General features: G+C 39.9%; 1 protein-coding gene across 10 annotated transcripts in view; it reads left to right on the top strand.

Annotated features, from left to right (window-relative positions):
- The first annotated feature begins 16,877 nt into the window (after window positions 1-16,877).
- Window positions 16,878-23,952, top strand: part of LOC132400595 (sterile alpha motif domain-containing protein 12-like) — a 74,595-nt gene continuing 67,520 nt past the window's right edge. Inside the window, exons 1-3 of one of the 10 annotated variants that reach the window (XM_059981695.1) lie at window positions 16,878-16,989; window positions 20,192-20,354; window positions 22,095-22,287. In XM_059981695.1, the coding sequence (XP_059837678.1) occupies window positions 22,270-22,287 (18 nt within the window). In that variant the 5' untranslated portion in view covers window positions 16,878-16,989; window positions 20,192-20,354; window positions 22,095-22,269. The other 9 variants (XM_059981687.1, XR_009514303.1, XM_059981694.1 and 6 more) reach the window with 9 other exon arrangements.

Below are 23,952 nucleotides of genomic sequence, written 5' to 3'. Positions count from 1 at the left end.
CGATATATCATAGACAATTAATTTTACCTTTGTTAAACTGTATCATAGTTATCAACCTTTAACTTTAACTAGAAATAATGACAAACAAATTATTTAAAGCAGAAATTTAATAAAGTTAAATAAATGCCTTAAGGGCAACACAGCCATAGTATAATCTCAAACAGCCAATTACAACCATACTCAGTATAAAGTTGTCTTTTTTAACAACTCTTAATTTTATTCCCATTTATTTTGTGGCTATATTTTATGTTTTCAATTCCTCCACCAAAACCAACATTTTTCCACATTCCACTGTCTGGAAACTTCAACATTTTATAAATACTTCTATCAAATCTTCCATCACCATTTTCCAAGGAAACATTCCCAGCTTCTCTCTCCTTGTATCTATATAACTCCTTTTTAGGAGTGATTCTTATAAATATTTCCTGGACCCTCACTAGTGCCTTCACAACCATTCTATCTTTAATGTCCAGCACTGAACATAGTTCTCTGGTTGAGGCTAAGTTTACCTTTGTTAAACTGTATCTTTGTTAAAATGATATGATAATATTAATTCTGTTACCACATTTGAAAAAAGATCACTAACTATTTATACCACCACAAGCAACAGTGCACTTAATGCTACTGTTAACCTACAGCATACAGCGAATGGAGATATTCTATATTACTTTTCAGATAGACATGTAAAACAATTTTCTTCAGGTCATAGAGCCATAGAAAAGTACAGTACAGAAACAGGCCCTTCAGACCATCTAGTCTTTGCTGAACAACTTAAGCTGCCTAGTTTCATTGACCTGCACTGGATCCATTGCCCTACCATTCATCCAAACTTCTCTTAAGCACTGAAATTGAGCATAATGCACTCTTGCACTGGCATCATGATCCAACTGAATGACCCCCCATGGAGGTCCCATTAAGCTTTTCACCTTTCACCCTTAACACATGACCTCTTGTTGTAGTCTCATCCAACCTCAGTGGAAAAAGTCTGCTTGCATTTACCCTATCTATATCCCTCATAATTTTGTATACCTCCATCAATTCTCACCTCAATCTTCTACGTTTGAAGGAATGAAGTACTAACCTATTCAAACTTACCCTATAATTCAGATTCTCTAGTCCTGGCAATGTCCTTATAAATTTTGTCTGTACCCTTTCAACCTTATTTACATCTTTCCTGCAGGTGGGTGACTAAAACTGCATACAGTACTCCACATTAGGCCTCACCAATGTCTTATACAACTTCAACATAGCATCTGATCTCCTGTACTCAGTACTTTGATTCATGAAGGCTTTAGCAAGAGCAAGGCATTTAACAAGTCCCTCATGGGAGGTTGGTCAAGAAGGTACATTTGCTTTCTTTACGACCCTATCTACCTTTGACATTACTTTCAATGAATTATGGACCTGTATTCCCAGATCCCTTTGTTCTACCACACTCCTCAGTGCCCTACTGTTCACTGTATAAGACCTACCCTGGTTGGTCCTACTGAAATGCAACACCCTGCACTTGTAAATATTAAACTCTCCTTCTGCCATTTTTTCAGCCCATTTTTCCAGGTGGTCCAGATCCCTCCGCAAGCTCTGATAGTCTTTCTCCCTCTCCACTACACCTCAACCCTAGTGTCATCCACAAGTTTGCAGATCCAGTTAACCGTATCATCATCCAAATCACTGATTTAGATGGCAAACAACAACAGACCTAGCACTGATCCCTGAGGCACTCCACTAGTCCCAGGCCTCCAGTGAGAGAGGCAATCATCCACTATTACTCTCGGCTTCCCTCACAAAGTCAGTCTAATTGAATTTATGACCTCATCTTGAACACCAAGCAAATGAACCTTCTTGACCAACCTCCCATGAGGGACTTGTCAAATGCCTTGCTGAAGTATTTGTAGACAACATCTACTTCCTTGCCTTCATCAATTTTCCTGGTATCTTCCTCAAAAAACTGTTTAGGATAGGTTAGACATGACCTGCCATGCAAGAAGTCATGCTGAATATCCCTAATCAGTCCATGTCTTTTCAAATACGCGTATATCGAGTCCCTTAGAATATCTTACGATAATTTTCTCAGTACTAATGTCAGACTCACTGGCTTTAATTTACTGGTTTATTTTTAGAGCTTTTCTTAAACAGCAGAACAACACCAGCTATCCTCCAATCCTCTGGTACCTCACATTACAATTATTGAAATTTTATCTCCAGAAACAATGGGGATTAAAATTGGTGTATTCTGCCATTCACAAAATATAGGCAATTATAGAGGAACACACATAAAATGCTGGAAGTGTCTTGGCCCAAAATGTCTTTTTCATAGATGCTGCCTGGCCTGCTGAGTTCCTCCAGCATTTTATGTGCATTGCTCAGATTTCCAGCATCTGCAGATTTTCTCCTTTTTTTGATTCAGTTATAGAGGATGCTGATGTTGGTGATCCATCAACTGCTCAGAAACGCAGGAACAGAACTCTTTGAAAGACATAAAAAGAATATGAATGGTACAAATGCTTTACATGAGTTTGAATTAACAAAATTTTACAGCTGGTTATAAAATTGTACACTTTATGCGTTTTATTCTTGTATTTATTTATTTATCTTGGACACATTTTCCCTTTTTTTCTATTTATTTGGCTGTAGAAACCAAGTTTGTAAAAATTAATCGACTCATATTTTAACTTTAAAATCTTCTACAAGGGAATGAACGGGCGTCCCAACTTTTCCATTGTTCCATTGCACTGGCAATCCAATAGCTTAATCAGGTTATGATTGTTCATCTGTCAGCCTCTTGTGTTGAGCCCCATATGTTTTCACACCTTTAAAACCTTCATGCAAAGTGTGAACATCAATGTACAGTATGTGCACATCCTCCCTGAAGCCTTGGTTTAGAATTTAGTCTTAATTTTGATGTTGGCTGAAATCAGATTCACAGCACAAATCAGTGGTTAAACCAGCAAATTATTTAATCGGTTTGAATTAGTTCTGTTGAATAGTTTTGTACAAGAAATCAAATACAAAGCTATTCATTTCAGCAAAGGAAATTAAGTGAACAAGTGTTATATTCTTTGCAATCAGAAAACTTTTAAAAAGAATATCTCTCTTTAGCCTGAACATCCTACTAATTGTTAAAAGACCTAACAGTTTTCATTGATATTTGTACAACAGTACTTAATTTGATTTCCATCAAATCATAAATATGAACATTTATAATTAATACCAAAATTGCACATTTTTAACTCAGGTAATCTGATAATTCTTGGCCCCATTTACACTGTACAGTATTGTATAGTTTGGTACATGCATTAGAAATCTCGGGCAATATTACACTACAGATTGGAAACAAGCTGCAGTACATCCCAAAGAAAGCAATGAGATTTTCAGTAACAAGGCCTCTGTTGCACTGTCTGAAGTAATTCTTTAAAAATGAATCCAGGAAACCTTCTGGCTCTAGACATTTACATCTACTTTGGCGGTTTAAATTATTGCCAAACGAAAATTTTTTAACACTACTGCACCATCATTTTAACAAATGCAGCAAATCATAAACACAAAAGATGCTGCAGGTGCTGGAAATCCAGAATAACACACACGTAAGAGTATTCTGATGAAGGGTCTCAGACTAAAACATTACTCTTTATTCTTTTCCATAGATGCCGCCTGACTTTCAATCATGATTTGCGTTCTCTGATAAACTTTTACATTTCTAGATGATTAATGAATTGACTAATTTAATCAACCATACAAAATTTCTTCACAGTGAATATCCAGTTTAAGCAAAGAATATTACTGCTGAAGTTAAAACCCATTTATTATTTTTGAACAGACTCTTCACTGTACCTGGGAAAAATCTGCCCCTTTCATCTGCTTTTAAACGATCTGTTAGGACAGCCTAATGGCAGTTCCTCTACTTCCTTGAAAGTTTGCGAAGATTCAGCATCATATTTAAAACTTTGATGAACTTCCATAGATGTCTGGTGGAGAGTATATTGACTAATTGTATCACAGCTTGGTATGGAAAATCTACAGGAAGTAGTAGATACAGCCTATTCCGTCACAGATAAAAACCCTCCCTGCCATTGAGCACATCTACGCGGAGCACTATCACAGGAAGGCATCCTCCAACACCCAGGCCATGTTCTCTTTTTGCTGCAGCCATCAGGAAGGTGAGACAGGAACCTCGGGTTTCAAACCACCAGGCTTAGGAACAGTTATTACCCTTCAGCCATCAGGCTCTTGAACTACTGGGGATAACTCCACTCATCTTTACTCACTCCACCACTGAACTGTTCCCGCAACCTATGGACTCACTTTGAAGGACTGTTCATCTCATGTTCTTGATTTTTAGCGCTTATTTATTTATTATTGTGTTTGCAGTTTGCTGTCTTTTGCACACTGGTTGCATTGGGTACAGTCTGTCATTGATTCTATTGTGTTCCTTGGATTTTCTGTGTATGCCTGCAAGAAAATGAATCTCAGATTTTATATGATGACATATATGCACTTTAATAACAGATATGCTGTGAACTTTGAATGTCTGTAATTTCTTAGCAAAATTAAGAATGTACGGCAAGGCTAAATATATCTAAATATAATATATATTTAGATAAATATATCTTCTGTAAAATGATTCATTGTTCATTCTGACATGCATTTGCCAAGTTTCTTTGTAGATATGATCACATTTTAAATGCTAGTAACTTCTGTGCATGATAAAATAGACTGTTTTCTTGGGCCTGATTATATTATAATTTGAATATTATTTATATTTATTTCTATTACTAAAAATATTGACTTAAAGTTCTGCGTTCTGGTCCTATGTTAGCAATAAAGTTTTGACAGCACAAACTGATGGACAAGTTTAAGGCAAAACATATCCCCAGTAATTATTTTTAGCTACCTCACAGTCGAGATTTTAATATATTTCTTAAATTAGAAATTTCCAAAGTCGTCAAGAGTCCAGTTGCCTACTGGGATTTAGATAAAACTTGAGCACCTGTTATTAATGGATATTCTCAAAGTAAGTATTTATAAAGTGTTCAATGTGATACACTTCTCTGGTCTTAATAATGAGCGATTCACTCGTCTGGGAACTTAAAATTTGTTTTTTTGCCACAGCAATGGTACAGAGGACACTGGAGACAATACTTATTTATAGTCTATAGTGTGTGCTATTTTTACTACACTATTTTATATAAATAAAGGTTTCTCAGAAATAATTTTCTTATTATACTTAAAGCATTACATTTTTGCATATGATAGAGATGAACACCAGGCTATTCCACAATTCTGCAATTCCACAATCTAGGATACCCAGGCTGGCCAGAAGAGGGCACCAGTGGTACAGGTTCAACTAAACATCCAGCTATTAGAGAAGATCCAATAACATTAAAGAAGAGCACCTGGGTAGAACCCAGCCAACAATGAACTTACTCTGTATACTTCCTAAAAGAATCAGCAAGGCTTGTGTTCGAAACAAATAATCCATTTTGCTGCAAAGACTCTTACGGAGCAACATCTGAACTCAAGCCAGCTCACCACTCCTGACGAAGTCTGACGAAGTCCTGACGAAGGGTTTCGGCCCGAAACGTCGACAGCGCTTCTCCCTATAGATGCTGCCTGGCCTGCTGTGTTCCACCAGCATTCGGTGTGTGTTGTTGTCACCACGCTACACTTCAGTACCTTGACTAGTTAACTGGCATTGATTTTCTTTCGAATAATGGCCTTCCCTTCTGATGATCATAATAATTATACACATGCCAATCCTGAGCTATGAATTAAATTATCCTACAATGTCCAAATTTATAAAATATTTATAATTATTCAGAATAAAATATGGATAGTTCGATTGATTTTTGGATTTAGCATATTTACATTTACCAAATGACTTCTCAGCCACCAGTCTTCAAATCAGAAATGTAAGTTGTAGACTTAATTTAAATGAACAATAGGTTCCTAAAAGTCATGAGTCACAGACCAGACAATGCTGATCAAAGTTCAGTTAGATGTCCGTGGTGTGGGTGCAGAACAGGAGATGTGAAGTTTGAGTGTCGTTTCAAAGAAAGCATCGTAAATATGGAATTGTACTTTGATGTTTAGCACATAACATATCAAACCCCACGTTGGGCCATTTCCACTGAAAACGTCTCCATATGATTCAAATTGAGTTGAATTGACTTTATTTCTTCCATACTTCACATACATGAGGAGTAAAAATCTTTACGTTACATCTCCATCGAAATGTGCAATGTGCAATTTATAGTAATTTGTAATAAACAGTATGGACAGTTAATATAGCAAGAAATACAACTGTATCAGCGTGAATTAATCAGTCTGATGGCCTGGTGGAAGAAGCTGTCCTGGAGCCTGTTGGTCCTGGCTTTTATGTTGCGGTACCGTTTCCCAGATGGCAGTAGCTAGAACAGTTTGTGGTTGGGGTGACTCGGGTCCCCAATGATCCATCGGGCCCTTTTTACGGACCTGGCTTTGTAAAGGTCCTGAATCATGGGAAGTTCACATCTACAGATGCGCACCACTCTCTGCAGAGTCCTGCGATTGAGAGAAGTGCAGCTCCCATAATAGGCAGTAATGCAGTCAGTTAGGATGCTCTCAATTGTGCCCCTGCAGGAAGTCCTTAGGATCTGGTGAAAGAGGCACTGTTGTGCTTTTTCCACCACATGGCCAGTATCTTCAGATCACATGAGATCCTCGGTGATGTGGATGCCAAGGAACTTAAAGCTGTTCACCCTCTCAACCCCAGATCCATTGATATCCATAGGGGTTAGCCTGTCTCTATTCCTCCTGTAGTCCACAACCAGCTCCTTTGTTTTTGTGACATTGAGGGAGAGGTTGTTTTCTTAACACCACTGTGTCTGGGTGATGACTTCTCTGCAGGCTGCCTTGTTATTTGAGATTAGGTCAATCAATGTAGTGTCATCAGCAAATTTAATTAGCAGATTGGAGCTATGGGTGGTGACACAGTCATGGGTATACAGAAAATAAAGGAGGGGGCATAGGACTGCTGTATCTTGTTTTGTCGAATAATGAAGCTGCTTCATTACTGTCAGTACTTCTCTCCGGTGACTTCATTCATGCAACAACATGAAGCTCAGATTTCAATACAGAGGAGCAAGCAAGCAAGATTCCAATGATATAATAAACATCATAAATGTTACAATCTCTATGTGAACCCAGAATTTGTTTTCAACTGCCTTCACAGCCATGTGCACCATTCATCAAAAGGTTATCCTGGTTCTGACATCAATGCCACAAGTTCAACTTGCTAATTCTTGTTTCATTGCTATTTTCCTCAAGTTGGTGCTTCAAGTTACTTTACGTGGTTCTGTATAAATCCAGACAGACCTAACAGGATGGCATCTTCCCAGACCAGGTCCATTAACCAACATTAATGCTTTTCACATGCTTGCACTTGCCTGAACATCAGCAGGTTTCTAAACTTTGGAGTCACCTGATGAGGCATAGCAAATCCCCAGAGGCCTCTGCTGACAGAGTTGAGGTCCTGCCCATGGGCCTTCCCTATAAGCAATGTCAGAGGCAAAGCTGGAAACAGAACCTTCCCTTCTGTCAAACATGTAAGGAGTTTCACAATTAGTGCGTAAATCCACGACATTCATCAACATTTAAAACAAAATCAGTATGAATAAAATGTTGATTTTTAATAAAAAATTAATTACAAATACATAAAATCATGCATAATTAAACTGAAGCAGAATATTTATCTAAAAAGTAAATAAAATATGATTCATTTATTTTTAAAGTAAATAAATTCATGAGTGGCACAGTGCCAGAGACCAGGATTCAATCATGATCTTGGCTACTGTCTGCGCATTTGTTTATTTTGCACATTTGTTGAGACAGCATACATTTTCTCTATATGTTCTGATTTATTCCTATATCCGAAGCACATACAAGTAGGTAGGTTCATTGGCCATTGTAAATTTCCCTGAGTATTCCCATGAGTGGTAAAAACTAGGTGGGGAGCTGCAGGGCTGAGGTGTATGGTTGATAATTCAGGAAGAATTTAAAATGGGATTGGCGTAAAATTTGTGTAAATAGGATGATTGATAGGCCCGTTCAGCCTGCTCCACCATTCAATAAGATCATGGCTGATCTGACCATGGACTCATCTCCACCCACCTGCCATTTCCCCATAATCCTTAATTCCCCTACTATGCAAAAATCAATCCAACCTTTTCTTGAATATATTTACTGAGGTAGCCTTCACTGCTTCATTGGACTGAGAATTCCACAGATTCACCATTCTTTTTGAAAAGCAGTTCATCCTCATCTCCATCCTAAATCTACTCTCCCGAATCCTAAGGCTATATCCCTTAGTTCTAGTCTCACCTACTGGGGAAACAACTTTCCTGCCTCTATCTTATCTATCACTTTCATAATTTTATATGTTTCTATAAGATCTCCTCTCATTCTTCTGAATTCCAACGAGTACAGTCCCAGGTGACTCAACCTTTCCTCATAGTCTAACCCCCTCATCTCTGGAATCAACCTGGTAACAACCTCTGCACCACCTCCAAACCCTTCCTCAAATAAGGAGACCAGAACTGCACACAGTACTCCAGCTGAGCCTCATAAGTACCCTGTACAGTTGCAGCATAACCTCCCTGCTCTTAAATTTAATCCCTCTATCAGTGAAGGCCAACATTCCATTTGCCTTCTTGATAGCCTGCTGCACCTGAAAACCAGCCTTTTCTGATTCATGCACAAGTACTCCCAAGTCTCTCTGCACAATCTGCTTTTCCACCCGATCAGCAAACTTAGATACAGTACACTTGGTTTCCTCTTCCAGATCGTTAATACATATTGTGCACAGTTTTAGGCCCAGCATCTAACCCTGCAGCACACAGTTCACCACTGATTGCCAACCAGAGTATCACCCATGTATCCCAACTCTCTGCTTTCTCTTGGTTAACCAATCCTCTATCTATGCTAATACATCACCCCCAACTCTATGCATCTTTATCTTATAGTAAGTCTTTTATACAGCACCTTATCGAACGCCTTCTGGCAATCCAAGTAAATAACGTCAATCCGTTTCCCTCTATCTACTGCACATATTATATCCTCAAAGAACTCCAGTAAGTTTGTCAAACAGGACCTGCCTTTGCCGAATCCATGCTGCGTCTGCTCAATGGATCCATTGCTTTCCAGATGCCTTGCTGTTTCTTCTTTAATGATAGGTTCAAGCATTTTCCCAACTACAGATGTTAAACTAACTGGCCTATAGTTACCTGCCTTTTGGCTATATCCTTTTTTGAACAGTGGTGTGACATTTGCCATTTTTCAATCTGTCGGGTCCCGTCCAGAGTCCAGAGAATGTTGGTAAATTATCACCAAAGCCTCGACTATAACTTCTGCCATTTCTTTCAGTGCCCTGGGATGCATTCCATCAGGACCAGGGGACTTGTCTATCTTCAGACCCACAAGTTTGGTCAGCACTACCTCTTTAGTGATAGCTATTGTATCAAGGTCCTCACCTCCTATCGCACCCATAATATCTCTCTTTGGTATCCTCCACCAAATACAAACACAAAATAGTCATTCAAAGTCTCTGCCATTTCCTCGTAACCCAATATCAATTCCCCCTTCTCATCCTCCAAGGGACCTAAATTACTTTAGCCACCCTTTTCCACTTTATATACTTATAAAAACTTCTGCTATTTGTTTTTATATTTTGTGTTAGTTTATTTTTATAATCTAGTTTCCCTTTCTTTACTGCTCACGTAGTGGTACTTTAAAGTTTTCCCTTTCATTCAAGCTGCTCCATTCATGCGTGCCTCAGATATTTCTCTGTGGCCTTTGCCACTGTCATGTCATTATTCAGTGGCCTAAAGACAACACCCGCCAGTGATTTTTTTCCTCTTTACTGTTCCTAATCTCTTCCCAGATGGATTCAACATTGAATAGACAAGGAAGTAAATGAGAGAGTGATCCCTGCAGAAAGCAGAGTGGTTGGGGATGGGGTGGGGGGGAAGGAAGTATGAGCTTAGTGGTGGGATCCTGTTGGGCATGGCAGAAGTTGTGGACAATGATGTGTTGGATGTAGTGGCTTTGGTAGTAGAAATAAATGTGCGGACTATTTTCTAAATGGTGAGAAAATCCAAAAATCTGAGATGCAGAGGGATTTGGGAGTCCTTGTGCAGAACACCCTGAAGGATGACTTGCAGGTTGAGTCGGTGGTGAGGAAGATAAATGCAATGTTGGCATTCATTTCAAGAGTCTAGAATACAAGAGCAAGGACGTGATACTGAGGCTTTATAAGGCACTGGTGAGGCCTCACCTTGAGAATTGCGAACAGTTTTGGGCCTCTCATCTTAGAAAAGATATGCTAGCATTGGAGAGGGTCCGGAAAGGTTCACAAGGATGATTCTGGGAATGAAAGAGTTATCATACGAGGAATGTTTGATAGCTCTGGGTCTGTACTTGCTGGAATTCAGAGGATGGTGTGGGGGCGGGGGGGGGGGGGAATCTCATTGAAACCTTTCAAATGTAGAAAGGCCTAGACAGAGCAGATGTGGAAAGGATGTTTCCCATGTTGGGAGAGTCTAGGACAAGAGGACACAGCCTCAGGATAGAGGGGTATTTTCAAAACAGAGATGCGGAGAAATTTCTTTAGCCGAAGGGTGGTGAATTTGTGGAATTTATTACCACAGGCAGCTGTGGAGACCAGGTCATTGGGCGTATTTAAGGCTGAGATTGATAGGTCCTTGATTGGACACGGCATCCAAAGTTATGGGGAGATGGCAGAGGAGTGGGGCTGAGGAGGGGTAAAATGAATCAACCATGATTGAATGGCGGAGCAGATTCGATGGACCAAATGGCCTAACTCTGCTCCTATGTCTTATGGCCTTAGAATGTACGATTCTTTTGTGTACACACTCTTCATTGAGAATTTCTCAAGTCAACTTTTCTGACAATTTTTGCAAAATTGGATTTCGGTGCGATGCTGTTGAGCCTCTCAATTCAAATTACTGGACCATTCTATTATTTAGTGTATAGTTTTGTACTGTTAGAATTATCACATGTAACTTTGGGAATAATGTTTTGATGTATTTACGGCTTGCAAAATCATGCACAGTGCTTCACTACCTGCTGAACTACCCACTTCAATTTTCAGAGGTATACTTAGTTGTTGCTACAAGCAAGAACTCATTAAAAACAATTGAATTTCTCTTTGCTAAAAATTTGAATACTGTATTTGAATTTTAGTAAGCAACAAAGAAATGGTTTACAAATTTGTGAAACAGCTTATTGTCATACTTTTCTGCATATTCATTAGTGTATTCCATTCTGGATTCTGTCCAGGATACAAGTTTGGCTTTCTGCTCAGTTGGCACTCTGGTTTTGGTAAGTTATATATTTGTACATGTCAACATCACCTTTTATTTGCAAAACTTACACAGCCTAACAATAGGATTCTTATTCACAGGAAATGTAATGAAGATCTGATAACACATTTAAAGATTTTCAGATGTCTTCATGGTTCTGCAGTCAATACCTGTGGCTATGCAGCAATCAGTTCATGCACATTACTACAAACAAAGAACATCAAAGTAAGGAGCCAATAATTCATTGGGGAATTAAAATATCCAGGCAGAACTCAGAAACAAAGAAAGAATTGTTGAAAACATTTAGCAGATTATGCTGCAGCTGTAGAGGATGAAACATGATCAATGAATCAGGTCAATGAGCTTCTGAAGCTTGGTATTCAAAAAGGTGTCATGGAACCTTTAATCGCACCTGAACAGGCAGATCTGGTATCGGTTTCATGTCTCATGCAAAGGACAAGATCTATCCATGTCTTGATTTCCTTCTATTGCCTTGGATTTGGGGATTCCCCTACCCTCCTGTATTGACTAAGAGTTTTCTGGAGATAAGATTACTCTCCTGAATATTTCAGTGGGAAATATTGAAGAAACACACAAAAAGACCGAAGGAACTCAGCAGGTCTGCCGGAATCTACTGAGGGAAATGGATAGTTGACATTTCAGGTCAAGACCCCTCACCAGGACTGGGAAAAAAATTAAACTGCGTTCACTTTAAAAACGTCTCTAAATAATTATCACCAACATATCACTTGTGGAACCAGAGGAGCCAACACAGTGGACCACTGTTATTTTACATCAAGAGCACTTACCATGCCATGCCACACCCACACTTTGGAAGTCTGATCACCTGCTGTTCTTCTACACCCAGACCGCAGCATCTGTACTGAGGATAAGGAGATATGGACAAGGGAGGTGTAGGAGCACTTACAGGATTGTTTGAGTTGGTGGACTGGACAGTATTCTGGGATTCATCTTTGAGTCTGAATGAATATGCCACAGTTATTATTGACATCAATAAACCTGCATGGATGAGTGTACGCCTACAAGAACATAATGTACATACCCGAATCATAAACCATGGATGAACCAGGAGATTCACAGTCTGCTGACCTGTGGCATTAAAGTCTGGTGATCCAGGACTATACAATAAGTCCAGGTACAACTTACAGAGGGCTATCCCAAGAGCCAAAGAACAATTCCCATTGAGTTTCGAAGAAGAATTGGAGACATGTCAACTCTAGCAGGGTTTGCAGGCCATTACTTCCTACAAAGTGAAACTTAACATTATGAATGGCCGTGATGCCTTAGTCCCAGATGAGCTCAACACCGGATACAGTAGATGACCCCAGTACAGGAGAGGTGTCCACTCACCTGTAAGGCTCTTTCCCTTTTTTGGAGCTCACCAAGAGCACAGCCACTCAGTACCTGAAATGTACATGTAGCCTTTGTTGCTGTGCAGTTGGATTATTCATTTATATAATGGGTCGTGCAGTTTTCAGGCCATGTAAAAATTTCCAGCTCAGAGGAATGGTCGGTCTGCACAGCCGTAAAAAAATTAGACGGAACGTGGAACGTTAGAGGATATTAGTGGATAGTGGAACGTTTCACATGCTCCACTTTCATCAAATTCTGTACCCACCTCATGCCCACCACCACTCTGAAAATGAAAAGACTATTCATCAGACTTGTCACTCTTCATTCAATTACAACATCCACCTATTTCTACTTGACTGACTATTAACCCATCGGCTGTTTTACAAAGCAATACTTAGTCGGGATGTTTCAATGTGGAAGCCATATTATTACAAAACTGCCTTGCACTGATGATTGGAGCAAAATAATTGTGAACTACTTCTGCAACTCCTTTATTGTTTGACTTTTATTGTTCTACAGAACACAGACTTAGTTAATGTCAGCAACACACACAAAATGCTGGAGGAACTCAGCAGGCCAGGCAGCATCTATGGAAAAGAGTAGAGTTGATGTTTTGGGTCAAGACACTTCATCAGGACTGGAGGAAAAAAGATGAGGAGTCAGAGTTAGATGGTGAGGGGAGGGGAGGAAAAACACAAGGTGATAGGTGAAACTGGAAGGGGACAGGTGAAGTAAAGAGCTGGGAAATTGATTGGTGAAGGAGGTACGGGGATGGAGAAGGGGTAATCTGATAGGAGAGGATAGAGACCATGGAAGAAAGAAAAGGGGGAGGAGCACCAGAGGGAGGTGATGGGCAGGTAAGGTGATAAAGTGAGAGAGGGAAACGGGAATGGGAAATAGTGAAGGGGGGCATTACCAGAAGTTCAAGAAATCGATGTTCATGCCATCAGGTTGGAGGTTACCCTGATAGAAACTAAGGTGTTGCTCCTCCAACCTGACTGTAGTCTCATCGCGACAGTAGAGGAGGCCATGGACTGACATGTTGCGATGGGAATGGGAAGTGGAATTAAAATGGGTGGCCACTGGGAGATCCCGCTTTTCCTGGTGGACAGAGCATAGGTGCTCAGTGAAGTGGTCTCCCAATCTATGTTGAAATGCACATGTAGCCTTTGTTGCTGTGCAGTTGGATTATTCATTTATATAATGGGTATATATGCATATATCACTGTTATACAGGAGACCACAGTGGGAGCACCAGATATAGTAGATGATCCCAACACAGGAGAAGTGGTCGCCTCATCTGTAAGGACTGTTTGGGGTCCTTTCCAGAATCTGCAGATCCTCTCTTGTTTGTGATAATAGTTAATGTCAGTTGTTGCTTGCTGATAGAAGCCCTCTTGTTGCTGTCTGTGGTTAGACAGCATAATGCCACACCCTTACAACCACAGGGAAATATGCTACTGGGGGAAATCAGAGAAGTACAACCAGGGAGAAGGAAGGCAGAGGGAGCGAGGAACATAAATGAGAAGAAATGGCCGCTCCAAAAATCCTGTTGCATTATTATTCTTGGAAACTAGATTTCAAAAGCCTCTGGAAAATTTTGTGTTCCCAGAGCTCAAGTAAGTTGAGGATGAAATTTGGGAAACTGCAGGAAAAATTCATAGCCTAAGGGAGATGCTGTTTCTAACACTTAGTGCAGCGGGGCATGGCTAGTCAATAAGGGTCTTGTGCTCAGAAACCATGGATCCACCCAAGACCTCAGAGTGAAAAAAGAGTAGGTTGTTGATTTCATCTTTGTGAAGATGGTTTACCGGCACTAAAGATACTAAAGGAAAGACTGGGCCAAGCAAACATCCCTCAACAACAGCATTTATTGCTTCTCTGGAGCAGTATTATCCAAAAGCAGGGCTAGTAAGGGGTAGGTGATCTGGTGCAGCTGCTTTAAAATTGGCCCGTCCCCTCAGTGGTCTAAACAGCAATCACATCGGCCCCTGAAGTGAAGTTCATGCTCCTGCCTCCATTCCCAACTCCCACATTCCACCAGGAATGAAAAGCTGGCTTCCAGTGGCTACCATGGTGGAAAGACTTCAGTCAATGCATGAGAAGAATGACATCCCTATTGGTATGTGCGCCTGCGACACTTACAGAATCCTCACTTGACTGGTTGTGAAGCATACATATTTTGTGAGTATACTTTTGTAAAATGCAATTGAATTCTCATTTCTCTGCAGAGGCTGAGTGGCCATTGTGCTAAATGACGTTTGCTATCTTGGGATCAGCTAATTCAGTGCAAGTGCTGTCATGCACAACTACAATCATTTTTGCAATATGACTGATGCTTGAAATACATCTGTAAAGAGGAAAGGTTCAGTCATGTATTGTATTTATATTCTTTTCTGCCTTAAATGACATTTAAGATTAGAAATGAAATGGACGCTGTACCATTAAATTTACTAACTCTGTTTAAACTCTAAAATGTCAGCGTTACATAGTCTCTCAAGACAAAAGTGTCAGTAAAATCTTGAACTTGGGGGCCTGTCTGTCAAGATAATGAATCAAATAACTTATTTCAGACAGCTATGTGTGGTTTATCCTCTGAAAAATCTGGAACAGCCAATATAGATCGAGCAAGGGTTGGTGAAACGATGATACTACGCTGCCCTCCAGTTTAATCTCGACAGCTCCACGTTCTTGAACAGATTAAGTCCTACCACAGCGCTACTCATTCCTAATTCCTAATCCTCATCTTAAACTGACCTTTAACAGGACACGGGTGAATTATTAACAAGTGAAAATAATAAGATTTATACATGCATAAAAGTTGAAACAGTGTATGAAAGTATAATTATAAATTACTAACATTGAATTAATGGTACTTAGTTACAATCCTGTAAACTGTGAAACATGACAGACAGGGGTAAACTAAATAATTTGTTCTGTCACGACTCAAAATTTATACTAGTTATCTCACTATGAAACAAGGATATTTTTTTTACTCAAGCAAATCACAAGATGAAGACAGTTTTCAAACTTAAGCAACACACACAAAAACTGCTGGTGGTACTCAGCAGGCAGCATCTATAGGGAGAACCACTGTCGATGTTTCGGGCCGAGACCCTTCGTCAGGGTGAACTGAAAGGAAAGAGAGTAAGAGATTTGAAAGTAGGAGGGGGAGGGGGAAATGCAAAATGATAGAAGACGGTGGGGGGGGGGGGTGGAGCTGAGAGCCAGAAATGTGTTTGGCAAAAGGGATACAGAGCTGGAGAAGGGAAAGGATCATGGGACGGGAGGCCTAGAGAGAAAGAAAGTGGAGGGGAGCACCAGAGGGAGATGGAGAACAGGCAGTGATGGGCAGAAAGAGAAAAAAAGGAGGGGGGAAAACTAAATATATCAGGGATGGGATAAGGAGGGGAGGAGGGGCATTAACGGAAGTTAGAGAAGTCAATGTTCATGCCATCAGGTTGGAGGCTACCCAGCTGGTATATAAGGTGTTGTTCCTCCAACCTGAGTGTGGCTTCATCTTTACAGTAGAGGAGGCCATGGATAGACATATCAGAATGGGAATGGGAAGTGGAATTAAAATGTGTGGCCACTGGGAGATCCTGCTTTCTCTAGCGGACCGAGCGTAGGTGTTCAGCGAAATGTCTCCCAGCCTGCGTCGGGTCTCACCAATATATAAAAGGCCACACCGGGAGCACCGGACGCAGTATACCACACCAGCCGACTCACAGGTGAAGTGTCACCTCACCTGGAAGGACTGTCTGGGGTCCTGAATGGTGGTGAGGGAGGAAGTGTAAGGGCAGGTGTAGCACTTGTTCCGCTTGCAAGGTTAAGAGCCAGGAGGGAGATCGGTGGGAAGGGATGGAGGTGGGGGTGGATGAATGGACAAGGGAGCGATCGCTCCAGAAAGCAGTAAGAGGGGTGGAGGGAAGGATGTGCTTGGTAGTGGGATCCCGTTGGAGGTGGCGGAAGTTAGGGAGAATTATACGTTGGACCTGGAGGCTCATGGGTGGTAGGTAAGGACAAGGGGAACCCTATCCCGAGTGGGGTGGCGGGCGGATGGGGTGAGGGCAGATGTGCGGGAAATGGGAGATCTCCCATTCAAGGTTATCTGAGCAGGAAGAGCACGCAATGGAGCCGAGTGTCACGCAAGACATACTTTCAGGTGAAAACGATTGGCTCCGAATGGGCAACGTGACGCCTGAGAAGCCGATGATACGGAGAGTTTGCGCACGCAGCTGGCGATCAAGACGGCCAGGTAGGTCCAGGTGTGTCGCGAGTGTCGGCGCGAATCCCGGGTACAGCGACAGGTTCGCGGATCGGGATCGGCGCGAATCCCGGGCACAGCGACAGGTTCGCGGATCGGGATCGGCGCGAATCCCGGGCACAGCGACAGGTTCGCGGATCGGGATCGGGATCGGCGCGAATCCCGGGCACAGCGACAGGTTCGCGGATCGGGATCGGCGCGAATCCCGGGCACAGCGACAGGTTCGCGGATCGGGATCGGCGCGAATCCCGGGTACAGCGACAGGTTCGCGGATCGGGATCGGGATCGGCGCGAATCCCGGGTACAGCGACAGGTTCGCGGATCGGGATCGGGATCGGCGCGAATCCCGGGCACAGCGACAGGTTCGCGGATCGGGATCGGGATCGGCGCGAATCCCGGGTACAGCGACAGGTTCGCGGATCGGGATCGGGATCGGCGCGAATCCCGGGTACAGCGACAGGTTCGCGGATCGGGATCGGCGCGAATCCGGCTGGAGAAGCGAGTGTGCTGGTTGAGGCTGGCGGGAGTTAAGTTACAACGCCTTATGTGAGGATCGTGTCTGATTTCTGGGGTATGTGGGATGGCCCGTCTCCGTCACAAATGCCGGCCAGTCGGGTATTCTGCATTCTGTTAGCACTTCTCAAAAGTTAAAAGTTGGGGCGCCACTTTTAAGTTTCGAAATTATATGAAGAATGAACTAATTCCGAGGTTCCGCGGAAGTATTCATGCTTCCTTCAGTGAAGGTGAGATCTTTACACGTTCTGGGCGATGTTTCAAGGCTATGAATGGTCAACCAGTGTTTCAACAACAACACAATTCCAGCCTGTCATATCTTGAAACAGGTGCTAGTTGACAAATATGTGAATTGACTTAGGAACACTTTACAAGTACCTGCGTATATTTTACTTCCCATGAATTTGAAAGTGGGCGGAGGAAATGACTTTGTATAGTAGGGCTAGATCGTAATTAAAATGCGTCTTTGGGATAATACTCTTGAGGAGTCTGACCACTTCAGTTTATGATCAAGAGTAATGAATTATGTACTTGTGTAGATCTTAAGCTACCTTTATTGGTATTGCTTTGCAAATATTAACATGCAATTGTGTTTTAGAGTTATATTAAAAACTATATTCTATGCAGAGTAAATTTTACATCTAAAATGGCACTGGCTGGTTTAGAATATTGTGGAAGGCTTTTTCCTTTTGACTTCCCAGAGGAAAAAAAATTGCAAATATGGAACTGGAAAGGGAGCGCTTCCATGTGTGCAGTTCCTTTTATAACCTGTAAGTCACAGCAGTTTACAAACAAGAAAGTAATCTTGAAGATTGCCAGCGCAGTTACGTATGCACAGATCTGAACAATGCCTCAAATAAAAAATAGATAAGTAACAAGATCAACTAGAAGGGGTGGATTGCTGTCGTTAGTTGAACAATAGTTCATAGGCTAATTCTCTTGCTCCACTTTGAGATGTGTCTTGGAAAATCTTGCAGTCCTAGAGAGGCATGAAGTTATTACATTTAGCCAGTGAAGTCTCTCATACCTTCTTGGTATTAGATTGAATTGTAAAATCCCCAAATCTTCAAACGTGACTGAGTTTTAAAAGGCTAGATGTTAAAGCAAGGTTGTTGGATTGTGATGCTTGTTAACAGTTATTGAGAATGTCCACAACTGTTTGAAATAATCTGGAATGGTCTTCATTTCTACTTCACTTTTGGTGGGAAGTTTCAAAGGCAAGATGGTCAACCCAATAGTGGAATAGAATGCATGGATAAGCACTGGTTAAGTAGAGTTATTGAAAATAGATAGCGAGGAATGCATCTGAATAACAAAGTGAGAGAAGGCACTAGCTTGTTTTCTACATACATAATCTTGGTCAATTAACAACTATGTCACAATCGTGATTAAGATTAAGGGCCCTCTGACTGCGGAGTGTTGTTGGAAAAATAGAAACAAACAGACTGGTCAAGCAGCAACTTGTGGAGGAAAGGAATGTTGTTTTCAATCAAATCCCTAAATCAGGAGTCCCAAATTCTTCCAGCAGATTTCTTGTTGTTTTGGATTCCAGCGTGCGCCGTCTCTTGCGTCTCCAGAGAAAAAGAACCAGCTGCATTGGGTCTGTATTTGACAAGATAATGCAAAGAAAAATGGTCAATGTCAGTCAAAAGAGGCCACAGTAAGAGAGCTTGTTGATTATGTTTAGATAATTTTGCATTGTGTTGAAAATTACATGCAAGGAAGCCTCTCTAGTTGTGGAAGTGCATTTTAGTTAGAAAGAAATCCTAACAATGCAGATACATCTAAACTGTGCTTATGAAGGAAATAAAGAATAGAGATTGAAGATTAGGCATGTTGTATTTGAAATGGCCGAAGGGAATAAATGGTACACTATTTCTTGTTAAAATTGACAGTGTCTTAACAGTGTAAGGAGGCATAACCAATTTAGTGTTATTAGAATAATGGGTGCTTAGGACACAAAATGAAGAATTACATTGTTACAGGGGGTCCCAACGTTTTTTTGTACAATGGACCAATACCATTAAGCAAGGGGTCCATAGACCTCGGGTTGGGAATCCCTGTTTTAGAAGGAAATGTGCCATTGTTTACTATAAGGAATTCTGTTGATTTGAACTGAAATCGATTGAAGCCTTAAAATTGCATTAACTAATGCGAGGGATATAATAAATGCTGACTTCTTTCTGAATTAACTGTATGTGCAAATAAAAATTGTTACTTGGGATGGATGAGTGAGGAATTGAAGAAGATGCATTTGGCAAATTAATCCAAAGTGCTTTCAAATTAGGATCAACATGCAATGTTTGTTCCTAACTGTAGAGTTGGCCATTTATTGCTTTGTGTATTTAAAAAGTTCAATTAAATTGGCAGTCTTATTTTTTAAAAAAGTTTAGAATCCTAGGATCTGGTAATCTGCTTGAAAGTATCATCAGATTACTTGAATGAGCCACAAGTGAATTAGGAAAGTAGAAAGGCAAAAACATGCCAAAATGTCAAAATTCTTGTCCAATCAACTTAGGTGTGCCTTTCTGTATATGATATTTATGTAACTAATACTAGCCTTTAAGTATCTTAGCTGTATTTAAAATAATGATTTTAAACATGATTGGTCTAATGACTTCAAATTTGTTCTGGAAATTGTATTGGGCCTTAACTGACTCGTGTTTACTTTTGTAAATAGGTTACAGAACATATTATTGCTCTTCCTAGAAGAATTTGGCAGCTTTATTTAAGAACTACAGTACATATATACCACTGAGTAATGGACTGTGGAGATGTCCCAGAACAGCACATCTAAGTTGTGTCAGAGAAAAACCCAGCAAATCTATGAACACCGATTACAGGTGAGTCGGCATCAGATGGAATTCAAGATCCTGTTCCAGAAAATTGTGAGTAAAATGCTGCATGGCATGCTCCAATCACCTTGCTTGACACAATATTGTTCAGCGCTGTTTTCCTTTAGCTTTGGAGACCGTGATTTGATCCTGATCTTGAATGGCGTCTGTGCAGAGGTTGCTCATTCTCCCTGTGACTTTGTCGGTTCTGTCTCACATGCCAATGATGTGCTGATTGTAGGTTTAATTAGCTGCTGTTACCTGCCCCTATTGCTGGAGGTCAGGAGAATTGTTGGGGGGGGGGTGAAGGGGGCTCAGAGGATTGTGGATGTGGAGGGCATTTGATGGGAATATGAGTCTAGATTTGTGTGGAAAAGTGCTTGATGAATGGAGCAGATGTGGTGGTACAAAGGGTATTTTCCATTGTTGCATTAAGTAAACCACATTAAGTAGGAGAATCAATACTTAGTTTCAAGATGCAAGTAGTTTATTCAGATGTATGGGGGTAAGCAGCATAAAGGCCTTACTATCCAGTTATTAATAGCCATAGTTTTTTTTTACGGAAAATACAGCTACACATCCATGTAGGGGTACAACTGGCTTCTGATATATTTATAACTGATAAGTCACATTTATTGTTGCTTGGGATGTGAGACTTTTTCGATTCCTTACCAGTGAGTATGTTTATTCTTCTCTGCCCCTTCCTTTGCCTAAAGGTCAAACTTCATTTGTTGCCTTTTGTTTTAAATTCTCATAACAATTCTTTGATAATTAACCCCTTTGGTCTTTGTTCAGATGAACTGACTTTTTATCCTTCATTTTCCATTTTTGTTTATTCTAATTAAAGGCTGGTTTGTATTTGAGAGTTCCCTTGTGGGTGGAGCTGTTCTCCAGCAATTACTTCTGTCTTTTTTTATTGTTAGTTGTTTGTATGTCACTTAAAATACTGTGCTCCAAGTGTTTGCTGACATCAACCAAATATGGGACTGAAAAACATCTAAGAGGGAAGGTAGTCAAAAACTTTTTCCAAAGGTGCAGGAGTCTAAAACCTAGAGGCACTGGTTTATTGTACGGGGGTGAAACGTAACCCTATCTGATGGACATTTTTTCCATGCAAGGTGGTGGTTATATGTAGATGTGCTGCAAGGGGAAGTGGAAGAGACGGATATGTTATGGCAGCTGAACAGGCACCTGGATAGGAAAGAAGTAAACACAAGGCTATTACTCTAGTAGGGTGTGATTATGTATGAAGGCATTGTGTATATGGATACCAGTATGCTGTTTAACTATTGCTACTGTTCTGAGAGGAGAGGTAGAATTTTTAGTATTATTTTTCTGCATTCCTTTTAATTTTCTTAGTTTATTTTTTATGAAGACATTTTGCTTTAAGCTCCTTCCCCTGCCAAAATTATAGAAAAAAACTGTAAGGCCTTTGCCTACATCAATCTATAATTAGTCACCAGGTCAAAACAGGTATGTTTTTCTGAAAAATATGTTTTGTTCTATGCTGAGTGATACCTACAATCACTCTGAAGACTTTTTAAACTTTGCCATTATGCTTTTGACACATACATTAAAAAATTACACTTTCTGTATTGATTTATTTTCAGACAAATGTTAATGCTATACATTTGAACATTACAAATTTGTGAGAAATTTTCAATCTTCTGGATTTTATAATCAGGAATTAATTCTTGAAGACACTGTCAGATCCCAAGTTATTTTCTAACTTTTCTGTTGGCCCATCAGATTTTGCCTCTTAATTATTCTGGGGCTCAGCTTGAACTGGAAGAATGTAAGATTCGAGTGGTGAAAAATGCAGAAATGACTAATAAGCCAGTTTCCTTGTGGACAGTGGATGATGTAAGTGAATGGATTGAAAGTCGCTTTCCAGGTCACAGCTCTGGTTTTGTAGAAGCAATTTATGGGCATGCTGTCTCAGGTAAGTGTTTGAAGTAAACTACTACAACCACAGTATTAAGCTCTGGTGTCTCTTCAGTAAACTTGAGTTGCACATCTTATACTAGTTGTCTATCTCCCCATGTTAGTGCTCTTGTCCTCCCTGCAAGTACTTGAATAGTCCTGGCAATATTAGGGTTTTTCTTTTCAGCTTGTATACTACCAATACAAAATTACTACTATCTAAATTAATGCTTTGGCTCTCACATCCCTAAGTTTAAACATAACTCTGTGTTAGCATATTCTTTACAGTTGGAAGCATTTGTGACGCTACAGAGCTCAAATTTGTAAGTTTTATATAATTTGGCTTCTTCATACCTGGAATCATTTTAAGTCATCTAATAGAGATCAGTAGGTCATATGCCCATATCCATAATTTCTGATTTGTGTGTTTTATTATATGCACATAAAGTTTTACTAGTAAAAACGGATATAACAGTATTATTTTTCAGTGTTCGTTTAAATACTTCCATTCAGCAGGTGACCATTGTAAGATCTTGCCTCCGCTTTGGAATTGGCCATCTCAACCCAAACTCTGTATCCCTTTTGACTCCCAACTTTGATCTTTACTGATGAGTTTAACTAACTTAATTGTTTGAAAATCCGTTTCTGTATGGCTGTTATGCCAGTGCTTTGATGGTTTAAGCATTTATCATTTTCATTTCATGATGTGTTGTGCACATCCAAGACCACTTCAGTGCAAAGATCATCATGCATTTCCACTATATGTTTCCTCATTTGAAACAGTGAATCTGCTTTAGCTTGATATCCCAGCATCAATCCACTGCAAGCCAGCCTTTAGCTGTTGGCTGATGTCCAAAAGAATAGATTTTTTTCCCATTTCTCAGGCAGTGGTCAGGTTATCAAATGTAGTTCTCTTAAAATGTCCATAGAGAAGAACACAAACTTTGCCACAGTCAATTACACCTTTTCAATTCCAAAATCAAACAAATATGCGTTAATGAGTTTGCTTCCTCTTAACATGAGCAAATTCAACAGATGAATAATAACAAGCAATATCTTTAGTATTTTCTTCTGATCATCTTATCCATCTCAGGACTTTGTTGGCATCATATTGTCATAATTGAAAGAATTTGTAAATACATGTTTAAGAACTTATTTAAGTTATTGCTTCACACTAAACTGTGAGCAACAGGAATGATTTCTGTATGCACAGCTAAGATTTTCATGTTTCTTTGTAATGTGTAAGTTGATTCTTAAAAATTATTGGTTATATATTGTGACTATTGAGGTTTATGGTTTTCTACCGGGGTAAAAGCTCAAATGAGTCTTTATTGTAAAATCATTCTTTCTTTTTCAATCTTTTTATTGAGTTTCATATATATATAAAAAAAACATAACATAATAATGAATAGGTTATAAGTGCAATAGACTTGAAATTACATTAATAATAAGATAACAATATCCTCTTAAAATATCAACAAAAAAAAGTACATTAATCAATCAAGCCTATAATAATTATATATGAAAAAAATAAAAATAATCATCAAAAGAAAAAAAATTTAAAAATACAAGAAAAAATATATATTGGGAAAAAAAAACACTAAACTAAACTAACATGGGCAATAATAACAGTTTATATGTATATAATAGTGTCAAAAACTCTGGAACTCCATACCTGAACAAG

The sequence above is a fragment of the Hypanus sabinus genome, chromosome 10 (assembly GCF_030144855.1).
Source record: "Hypanus sabinus isolate sHypSab1 chromosome 10, sHypSab1.hap1, whole genome shotgun sequence".
Lineage (NCBI taxonomy): Eukaryota > Metazoa > Chordata > Chondrichthyes > Myliobatiformes > Dasyatidae > Hypanus > Hypanus sabinus.
Note: the sequence above shows the minus strand (reverse complement) of the source record. Positions and strands in the feature narration are given on the sequence as shown.